This window comes from Schistocerca cancellata, chromosome 10 (assembly GCF_023864275.1).
Source record: "Schistocerca cancellata isolate TAMUIC-IGC-003103 chromosome 10, iqSchCanc2.1, whole genome shotgun sequence".
NCBI classification, from domain to species: Eukaryota; Metazoa; Arthropoda; class Insecta; order Orthoptera; family Acrididae; genus Schistocerca; species Schistocerca cancellata.
In genome coordinates, this window is record NC_064635.1 from 65,006,970 (window position 1) to 65,019,004 (window position 12,035).

Sequence of the window (12,035 nt, forward strand, 5' to 3'; positions counted from 1 at the left end):
GCGCGTTGCCCTCTGTGGTTGCCGTACGCGGTCGCCCTACCTTTCCGGCACGTTCATCCGTCACGTTCCCAGTCCGTTGAAATTTTTCAAACAGATCCTTTATTGTATCGTTTTTCGGTCCTTTGGTTACATTAAACCTCCGTTGAAAACTTCGTCTTGTTGCAACAACACTGTGTTCTAGGCGGTGGAATTCCAACACCAGAAAAATCCTCTGTTCTAAGGAATAAACCATGTTGTCCACAGCACACTTGCACGTTGTGAACAGCACACGCTTACAGCAGAAAGACGACGTACAGAATGGCGCACCCACAGACTGCGTTGTCTTCTATATCTTTCACATCACTTGCAGCGCCATCTGTTGTTGAAAATTGTAACTACTGTAGTTTCGAAAGTCTGTCCGCCTGAAAATGTACTGTTGTCCAAAGCATACTGCAACAAACGGTGTATTTCTATCGCTGCTCGTTTAGTTTTTATTGCCGTTTCAAATATACCGGTCATTTTTGAAACACCCTGTACATTACACTTATTACAGAACCACATACCTGAAACGTGGATTAACATTTTTAAAACCATACGGACATCATGGCACATGAGGTAGACCATCTGATAAAAATCATTGTCACAACCAACAAAAAATAATAAGAAACTGCTCTCATGGTCGTTCTTTCCCTAAAATATAAAACTGAAGTCACCCGGTGAAACTACCACTGCGGTCGGCATCATCACTGCCCTATTCCGCGCAGGCTCACCTGCTGTGATTCTAGCGGTTCACAACCGGCCACCAGATAGCGCTGTCCAAGCAGCGCACACACAGTCCCACGGTATAACCACTCATTACTACTAAAACACAACTTAACTACAACTGCTTGTCACATACCTATGCAAAGCCCACATTTGCGCATACATTTCCTGTACATACTATAATCACTATAAAGTACGTCAATTACAAAGTAAAAGCATCTGAGGCACAGGAATTATCCATTAGCGCCTTACAAAACTACGTATTATAATTTACCTTTATTCATATAAGGACGTCAGGAACATGCACACAGAAAGCTGTTCATAACACGACTTAGTTACAATGTGACGAGCGATTAAAACCTGTATGCTGGGCTTTATCTGTCTAGGCACTATGGTCTTAGGTATTGTAAGCACTAAAAAAGAACGTATTAACTTGCTATTAAGTCTCTCACCATCTATACATTCGTTATGAGCAAGGTACGAATCAACTACGAAAACCTGCATAGGCACATGGAATTAAGGAATGCCAGATCAGAAGCAAACTGAAGGGCACAGGAACAGGGGGGGAGGGGGGGGGATGACATGCGGACCAAGACGCACAGTGACTCCACGTACGCTCCCATCGGCCCATGGACGAAACGAGTGCCATGCCGAAGGGAGCGTACGTGGAGTCACTGTGCGTCTTGGTCCGCATGTCATCCCCCCCCTCCCCCCCTTCAGAGTGCTGGAACAGGTAATCTAGTGAACGATATTGAAGCGATCGTGGCTTTTCAATTCTTTTAAATATTGGCTTTAGTTGAAGGTCGTGTATATGTACACTGAAGTGCCAAAGAAACTGATATATGTTTGCATATTCAAATACGGAGATATGTAAACAGGCAGAATACGGCGCTGCGGTGGGCAACGCCTATATAGGGCAAGAAAGTGTCTGGCGCATTTGTTAGATCGGTTACTACTGCTGCTGCAATTCCCATACGATAATTCCGGTAATGTACCGCAAATAACATCAAATCTCCGACATCGGTGCGGCCGGAAAAAGACTCTGCAAGAACGGGACCAACGACGACTGAAGAGAATCGTTCAGCGTGACAGAAGTGCAACCGTTCCGCAAATGGCTGCAGATTTCAATGCTGGGCCATCATCAGATGTCAGGGTGCGAATCATTCAACGAAACGTCATCGACATGGGCTTTCGGAGCCAATGGCCCACTCGTATACCCTTCATGACTGTACGACACAAAGCTTTACACCTCGCCTGGGCCCGTCAACATTGGACTGTTGACAGGATACATGTTCCCTGGTCGGACAAGTCTCGTTTCAAATTGTATCGAGCGGATGGACGTGTACAGGTATTGAGACAACCTCATGAATCCATGGACCCTGCTTGTCAGCAGGGCACTGTTCAAGATGGTGGAGACTCTGTAATGGTATGGGGCGTGTGGAGTTGGAGTGATATGGGACCCTTGATATGTCTAAATACGACTATGACAGGTGACACGTACGTAAGCATCCAGTAAGATCACCTGCATCCATTCATGTCCATTGTGCATTCTGACGAACTTGGCCAATTCAAGCAGGACAGTGCGCCACCTCACACGTCTAGAATTGCTAAAGAGTGGCTCTAGGGACACTCTTCTGAGTTTAAACACTTCCGCTGGCCACAACTCCCCAGACATGAACATATTGAGTATATCTGAGATGCCTTGTAACGTGCTGTTCAGAAGAGATTCCCACCCCCTCGTACTCTTACGGATTTATGGACAGCCCTGCAGGTTCATGGTGTCAATTCCCTCCAGCACTGCTTCAGACATTAATAGAGTCCATGCCACGTAGTGTTGCGCCACTTCTGTGTGTTTGCAGGGGCCCTACACGATATTTGGCTCTTCAGTGTATATGTCATTTCTGAGCACCAGCAAATTGAGGAGCTCTCGAAAACCCGCCTTTAATTGTACGATACGTTGCAATGGCATGATGAGAAACTTCATAGTCGTGGTAAATGAATTATTGTAGCTTGTGTATTATCGTCTTACGACAGTATGCCACCTGAAGGCAACGGCATGTTGAGGATCTATTAGAAACGCATTGTTCTTGGAACAATTTGTTACAATTAAACTTCCATTAGTAATACAGCTACGATTGAAGCTTTCACGGCATAGTAACAAGCTTAGTATGATCACAACATTCGTGGTCACTTTACCACCTTGGAGTATGTGTATTGTTAACACTACGGCTTAGTTCTACGATTGTTCACTATATACTTGGTTTGTACATGATATCGTGAAGAGGGCCAGTGTAACTAATAGCGTCACACATACCTGACGCGTTGTAGGATGAGTTGGTAGTTCGCGTCCCACTACATATAATTTTTTTCCTGATTTTCGCGTTTTTATAGGTTTTGGTACTTTCTTATTAGTTTAAGTATATCCTATAGTAATTGAATTTATATAAATATAAGAGCGCTCCTTTTGACGAGTGAGTTTGTGTGATTGGTTTAATCCACAGGACACCTTCCAATACTTGCAGTAAGATATTTTGCCCTTTCTTTTCTTTCAAGTTTTGTAATTCACTGGTTATAGAGATTCCGCTACTAAGTAGGCACAGTGACCAAGTGAAAAATGGCTCTAAGCACTATGGGACTTAACATCTGAGGTCATCAGTCCCCTAGACTTAGAACTACTTAAACCTAACTTACCTAAGGCTCACACACATCCATGCCCGAGGCAGGATTCGAACCTGCGACCGCAGCAGCACCGCGGTTCCGGACTGAAGCGCCTAGAACCGCTCGGCATAGCGACCGGCAGTGACCAAGTGAGAATGACCTTAGGATATTAGTAAAAAGTGAGAATGATGAAATAATTTTTATCTTATGTGGAGAACAACTGTAAATTTGTATCGCACTATTTGTAATGGAACCTTCATAAGTCATGTCCTTGTTGAGTGGACATGGTGTTACGGTGTTAAAGTCAAGTGCCGGTACGCCAGTCGGGAACGATACAGAAGAGATGGCTGTGAGAAGACGTCAGCCAATCGCACGCTGACCGACTCCTCTCCAGGACGACAACGCGACAGCAGCGGCCCCTATCTGAAGAGGACATAAGCGCCACGACCGACTGGCGACGCCCCGGTTCATGGTAGGTGCAAGACCACCAACTTCTATAACAGCGACAACTCTATTCACTTCGCTTGTAATCTTTAATGTAGCAAAGATGATGATGATGATGACTGGTTTGTGGGGCGCTCAACTGTGTGCCCGTACAAATTCCCGATCTTTACATAGTCCAATCTCGCCACTTTCACGAATTATGATGGAATGATAACGACAACACAAACACCCAGTCCCTGGGCGGAGAAAATTCCCAACGCGGCCGGGAATCGAACCCGGGACACAGTGATCCAGAGGCAGCAACGCTAATCACTAGACCACGAGCTGCGGACAGTAGCACACACTTCGTTTATACTGAACGAGATGCATTATTTCGTATGTCACCCTTTGCTTGCGACACATCTGTGTAACTGCAAAAGTTAGGTATTGTATCTTTTCATTTGGTAATAAAACTCATTAATACGACTTGCTTGAATGTTTGTCTAGCGAACCGAGTACGCAGGATTCCTTGGTACCACACATGGTACATTTCTTTTTGCCTTTAATATTGTCACGGATATTATAGTTTTGATTTATATACAGGGTGGTCCATCGATAGTGACCGGGCCAAATATCTCACGAAATAAGCATCAAACGAAAAAATTGCAAAGAACTAAACTTGTCTAGCTTGAAGGGGGAAACCAGATGGCGCTATGGTTGGCCCGCTAGATGGCGCTGCCATAGGTCGAACGGATATCAACTGCGTTTTTTTTAAATAGGAATCAACATATTTTATTACATATTCGTGTAGTACATAAAGAAATATGAATGTTTTAGTTGGACCACTTTTTTCTCTTTGTGATAGATGACGCTGTAATAGTCACAAATGTATAAGTACGTGGTATCACGTAACATTCCGCCAGTGCGGACAGTATTTGCTTCGTGATACATTACCCGTGTTAAAATGGACCGTTTACCAATTGCGGAGAAGGTCGATATCGTGTTGATGTATGGCTATTGTGATCAAAATGCCCAACGGGCGTGCGCTATGTATGCTGCTCGGTATCCTGGACGACATCATCCAAGTGTCCGGACCGTTCGCCGGATAGTTACGTTATTTAAGGAAACAGAAAGTGTTCAGCCACATGTGAAACGTCAACCACGACCTGCAACAAATGATGATGCCCAAGTAGGTGTTTTAGCTGCTGTCGCGGCTAATCCGCACATCAGTAGCAGACAAATTTCGCGAGAATCGGGAATCTCCAAAACGTCGATGTTGAGAATGCTACATCAACATCGATTGCACCCGTACCATATTTCCATGCAACAGGAATTGCACGGCGACGACTTTGAACGTCGTGTACAGTTCTGAAACTGGGTACAAGAGAAATTACGGGACGATGAGAGATTTTTTGCTCGTGTTCTATTTAGCGACGAAGCGTCATTCACCAACAGCGGTAACGTAAACCGGCATAATATGCACTATTGGGCAACGGAAAATCCACAATGGCTGCGACAAGTGGAACATCAGCGACCTTGGCGGGTTAATGTATGGTGCGGCATTATGGGATGAAGGATAATTGGCCCCCATTTTATCGATGGCAATCTAAACGGTGCAATGTATGCTGATTTCCTATGTAATGTTCTACCGATGTTACTACGAGATGTTTCACTGCATGACCGAATCGCGATGTACTTCCAACACGGTGTTGCGGTTGAGGCGGTACTGAATAGCATATTTCGTGACAGGTGGACTAGTCGTCGAAGCACCATACCATGGCCCGCACGTTGACCGGATCTGATGTCCCAGGATTTCTTTCTGTGGGGAAGGTTGAAGGATATTTGCTATCGTGATCCACAACAAAGTGTGACAACATTCGTCAGCGCATTGTGAATGCATGTGCGAGCATTGTGGAAGGTGAACTACTCGCTGTTGAGAGGAATGTCGTTACACGTATTGCCAAATGCATTGAGATACACGGACATCATTTTGAGCATTTATTGAATTAATGTGGCATTTACAAGTAATCACCTACTTTTTGCCAGCTGTTCGTCTAAAATTGTGAGCCATATGTTTGTGACTATTACAGCGCCATCTATCACAAAGCGATAAAAGTGGTCCAACTAAAACATTCATATTTCTTTACGTACTAAACGTACATGTAATATAGAATGGGGGTCCCAATAAAAAAAAAAGAAAAACAACAACGCAGTTGATATCCGTTTGACCTATGGCAGCGCCATCTAGCAGGCCAACCATAGCGCCATCTGGTTTCCCCCTTCAAGCTAGACGAGTTTCGTTCTTTGTAGTTTTTTCGTTTGACGCTTATTTCGTGAGATATTTGGCCCGGTGATGATCAATGGACCACCCTGTATACTACAGACAGAATAACCTGACTAGCAGATAGACAAGGGAGGAAAGTACGTTTTAATAGAGGTAATACACGAATCTTATGCCCGGCCTTTTCGTAAATGAACAGTGTCGTTTACGAGCTAGATACAGCCGACAACAATTGCTGAAACGCGTTGCGATCGCGTATACCACGTTGGGGCACACGTACCGTAAGCACAAGTCGCATCGTTCCTGAGCGTTCAGCAGCGCGTTGAGCTCGGCACACCCAACGTCGACGTTCGACAGCACGGTCCGTGTGCCGATGGCTTACTGCCACAGAGACTTTGCTCGGACGTCGCGTCTATAGGGTAGAACCCGCCACATTCTCCCTTAATCGCGAGTGCAAGCCGTACAGGTTTTCTGTGGGCGTCTCCGAGTATGTACAACTTCCCCAAATACCACAACAAATGCAGACAAAGACAATTACAATACTTGTTGGTACCCCATCTCAATTCATTGAGCACATTCTGAATTTTTTTATTGCGTAAATAACTGAAAATTTTTAGAAAGATACTCACCTTCGGAATACCCCCAGCTCTTATGTCGCTGACCTGACACAACTCTATCACGTCACCGTCCTGTAAAAGAGAACACAAAGTTATTCACGAATAAAATAAAACAAATCTGCCCAGAACAGATAATCACTTTGAAACTCGTGATGGATTATTACAAAAAAAAGACGAAAACAATAAGTCATAACATTTGTAGACTTCAGAAAAACTTATGATTGTATCCAAAGATCTTCAATAATGAAGATACTACAAAATTTTGGTCTCCATTCCAAATTAATAAAAACGATGAACTTAACTCTAACAAACACCAAATCTAAAGTAAAATTCAGAGGAGAAATATCTGAGCCATTTGCGATTGAAAGGGTTTGAAACAATGAGACAGGTTTACCGCCGTTACTCGAGTACGTAATAAGAGAATGGTACAAAGAAAATCCTAAAATCATGAGAATTGGAACAAAGGAAGATCAAACAAACTCAAATTGCCTGGGATTCAAAATGGTTCAAATGGCTCTGAGCACTATGGGACTTAGCTGCTGAGGTCATCAGTCGCCCAGAACTTACAACTACTTAAACCTAACTAACCTAAGGACATCACACACATCCATGCCCGAGGCAGGATTCGAATCTGGAGACCGTAGCGGTCGCTCGGTTCCAGACTGTAGCGCCTAAAACCGCACGGCCACTCCGGCCGGCGCCTGGGATTCGCAGATGACTTACTGTTACTCGCTAATAACATTCAAGAAGCCAGCAATCAAATAACAAGCCTATAAAATATATCACGAAAAATAAGACTCCAGATGTCATTCGAAAAGACTGAGATAATGGTAGCAGATCCACCAGTAGTAGTTCAAATGGTTCAAATGGCTCTGAGCACTATGCGACTTAACTTCTGAGGTCATCAGTCGCCTAGAACTTAGAACTAATTAAACCTAACTAACCTAAGGACGTCACACACATCCATGCCCGACGCAGGATTCGAACCTGCGACCGTAGCAGTCGCTCGGCTCCAGACTGTAGTGCCTAGAACCGCACGGCCACTCCGGCCGGCACTAGTAGTCAACCACATATCTACAGTTACACATATACTCTTCAAACCGCCGTGAGGTGCATGGCAGAGGGTACGAATCATTGTAGCTGTTATTAGGGATTCTTCCTGTTCCACTCACGTGTGGAGGGCGGGAAGAATGATTGATTCAGCGCCTCTGTGCGTGCAGTAATTATTCTCATCTTATCCTCACGATCCCCGTATAAGCGACACTTAACGGGGTTGTAGTATATCCCTAGAGTAATCATTTCATTCCGGTTCCTGAAACTTCGTTAATAGACTTTCTCCCGCGGATGAAACAAACCTGTGACCATTAGTGCTGTCTATGTCTGTATACGTTCAATATACTCTGTTAGTCCTGTCTGGTACGCATCCCACACACTTGAGCAATATTCTAGGATGGGTCGCACGAGTGATTTGTAAGCAATCTCCTTTGCAGACCGATTCCCGAGTTTTCTGCCAATAAACGGAAGTGTACCACCCGATTTACCCAGGACTGAACCTATGTGATTATTCCATTTCATATCCCTACAAAGTGTTGCACCCAGATATTTGTATGAGTTGGCCGATTCCAACAGTGACTCACTGATATTGTAGTCATAGGATACTACGTTTCTTTCGTTCTGTGAAGTGCAAAGTTATATATTTTTGAACATTAGACCAAGCTGCCAATCTGTGCACCACGTTGAAATCTTATCAAGATCTGACTTAATATTTATGCACTTTCTCTCAGATAGTACTTCATTGCAGGTAACTGCATCATCTGCAAGAAGCCTGACTTTACTGTTAATATTGTCTGCAGCGTCATTAATGTAAAATATGAACAGCGAGGGTCTCAACACACTTCCCTCGGACACACTCGATGTTATTTCTACATATGACGATTACTCTCCATCCAAGATAACATGCTGTGTCTTCCCTACCAAAAATGTCCTCAATGCAGACATAAACTTCACTAGATACCCCCCATATGATCGTACTTTTGACAGTAAGCGTAGGTGTGGTTCTGAGTCAAATGGTTTTCAGGGATCAAGAAACACTGCATCTACTCGACTGCCTCGACCCAAGGCTTGGTTGCCTCGAATTGGGCTTCACATGATCGATGTTTTCTGTTCAACATATTTCAGAATATGTTCCAAGATTCTAAAACAAATCGATGTTAAAGGTATTGGATGGTAGTTTTGTGGCCCACTTCCACTACCCTTCTTGCAGACGCGTGTGACCTGTGCGTTTTTCCGAGAACTGGGCACAGCTTTTTGTTCGGGGGATCTATGATAAATTTTACTTACAAGAGGGGCTCACTCAGCCGCAAATTCAGTACAGAATCTGACAGGGATTCCGTCGGGACCTGGAGATTTGTTCAAGTTTAAAATTTCAGCTGTTTCTCAACACCAGTAGCACTAGCATTTATTTGATTCACTCATCTTTGCAGTGGTACGAGGATTAAATTGGAGCAATTCTTCTGGGTTTTCTTTTGTGAAGTACCATTTGAAAACGGAGTTAAACTTTCAGCTTTTACTTTCCTACACTCTATTTCAGTTCCTGTCTCATTTGCTAGGGACTGGACAGTAACCTCGTTGCCATTAACAGCCTTTATATACGACCAGATTTTTTTAATTTTATTTTTATTTTATGAAATGCCATTTAACAATATTCTGCTAGATAGTCACTGAAGGCATTACGCTCTCTTTACAGCCAAACGCGTTTCATTCAGCATGTCCCTATCTATAGGCCTCCGCTTTGTTTTACACCTATTATGCAGTAATCTCTGTTTCTTCAGAAATTTCTTTGTAGTGACTGTACGAGGTGTGATTGGAAAGTTTTAAGAATGGACTTGTAATATTACAATGGTGGTACTAGCATGTTACTGTGATGCATCTCCTTCAAATTAATCTCCTTCTGACTGAACACACCTGTTCCAACGGTGTTTTCACTTTTGGAAACATTCCTGGAAATTTTTTTCCTGAAGTGTGTTAAGGACAGACACTCTCCGTATTTGCCTGGATGTCTTCAACCGAGTCAATCCGCTTCCTTTTCAGTGAAAATTTCAGTTTAGGTACCAGGTAGAAGTCCGCAGGGGCCAAATCAGGGGAATATGGCGGTTGTGGAAGTACAGGAATTTTGAATTTGGTCAAAAATTCAACGATGGAGAAGGCGCGATGAGCCGGAGCATCGTCATGGTGTAGCACCCCACTTCTGTCTTTCCACAATGCAGGCCTTTTCCTCCGTACCTCTTCGCGCAAACGCTCAAGGACACATTTGTAGTATTCCTGGGGTAAATTCATGATGCACAATACCGGTAGAATCGAAAAAACTCACCAACATTGTCTTCACCTTAGACCGACTTTGCCATGCTTTTTTCGGTCGTGGTGAGCCTGGAGTCTTCCACTGCGAAGACTGCACTTTGGTTTTAGGATCAGATCCATATACCCACTATTCGTCACCTGTAACTACCGTATTTAACAAATCTGGGTATTTTTAGAACGATTAATCAGTTCTTGGCACACTTCAAGTCGGTAGTGTCTCTCGTCACTTGACAATACTTTCGGAATGAATTTTGCGGACACTCTATGCATCTTCAGATCTTCAGTTAACATTGCCCGAACTGCATAGAAACTTAAGTACATCAGCCATCTCCGTGACTGTAAGTCTACTATCAGAGCGCACTAACTCGCTAAGTTTTTGAAGTGGAAGGACGACCGGACCATGGTTCATCTTCAAATGACTCGCGGCCATTTTTAAATCTGTTGAACCAGACAAAAACATTTGACTGGCAAAAGCTGTTTTTAATAGTTCGTAAGTCTCGGAAGCTGATTTCTAGGTTTTAAAACAAAATTCCACACAAACTCGTTTCTCTGGTTTTACGTCCATTTTCACGCAGACAGAATCCGGCAACAAGTTCTAACAGACCCGCAGTCAACCAGCTGCCACAACGAACTGAATAAAGGAAACACAGAGGGCGTTCAAGGACAAGGCAAATGACTCACTCCCCACCCTAGCAGCCAAACCAGTAAGTAGTAGCGGATCCATTCTTAAAACTTTCCAATCACACTTCGTATACCACAGATGTTCCATCCCATTATGAACATAACAGTAAATAACAGGAAAGTAAAAATAGTGAAACAATTTAAATACCTAGGAGAAATTATAACATACAACTCGGGCGAGAAACCTGCATGGCAAGCAACTAATAAAATTATAGAAGCTCAAAACTGACACGGTCTACATACAATAAAAAAATATTTGTCAATCTGAACTAAGTTAAAACATCACAAGACGGTTTTCCAACCAGAAGTGACATACGCAAGCGAAACTCTCTTCAAAGTCACCCAGAAAAACAGAATCGATGAAATTCCAAAAGCAGAGAGAAGAATAACAAACATTGAGAATAAGAAACATCAAAAAGATGGATAATGCGGGGAGTACCAAATGAAGTGGTGTACAGCGAACTGGAGCCCAACAGAGCCCACTACAGGTACTATACGGAGAAAATGATCTCTCTTCTCGGTCAGAAACTTGATTAACAAGAAAAATTATGGAGAAACTTAGGAGCATGAAGCAACAAGTAGGGTGGATAAGGAAAATCGTGAAGTATATGAAACAGTCAGAATTAACCCTGGGCCATTTGCAAAACAAAACAGAAAATTTACAGAAACAGGAAAACATAAAAATAAGATTAAACCAAAAACAGACAAACGCAAGTGTACAAGTATGGAGACAACCACATGAATCCATGGACACTGCATGTCAGCAAGGGACTGTTCCAGCTGATGGAGGTTCTGTAATGGTGTGTGGCGTGTGCACTTGGAGTGATACTGGACACTTGATATGTCTAGATAGTACTCTGGCAAGTGACACGTAGTATACACTGTTGTTGTTGTTGTTGTTGTTGTTGTTGTTGTCTTCAGTCCTGAGACTGGTTTGATGCAGCTCTCCATGCTACTCTATCTTGTGCAAGCTTCTTCATCTCCCAGTACCTACTGCAACCTACATCCTTCTGAATCTGCTTAGTGTATTCTTCTCTTGGTCTCCCTCTGCGATTTTTACCCTCCACGCTGCCCTCCAATACTAAATTGGTGATCCCTTGATGCCTCAGAACATGTCCTACCAACCGATCCCTTCTTCTGGTCAAGTTGTGCCACAAACTCCTCTTCTCCCCAATCCTATTCAGTACCTCCTCATTAGTTACGTGATCTACCCATCTAATCTTCAGCATTCTTCTGTAGCACCACATTTAGAAAGCTTCTATTCTCTTCTTGTCCAA

At 43.4% G+C, this 12,035-nt stretch overlaps 1 protein-coding gene across 4 annotated transcripts in view; it reads right to left on the reverse strand.

Moving 5' to 3' along the window:
• The window catches only part of LOC126106314 (1-phosphatidylinositol 4,5-bisphosphate phosphodiesterase), a 409,255-nt gene that overhangs the window by 164,840 nt on the left and 232,380 nt on the right, over window positions 1-12,035 (reverse strand). For all 4 annotated transcript variants that reach the window (XM_049912540.1, XM_049912541.1, XM_049912542.1 and 1 more), the window contains one exon: window positions 6,733-6,792. In XM_049912540.1, coding sequence (XP_049768497.1) covers window positions 6,733-6,792 — 60 coding nt within the window. The remainder of the gene's footprint in view (window positions 1-6,732; window positions 6,793-12,035) is intronic.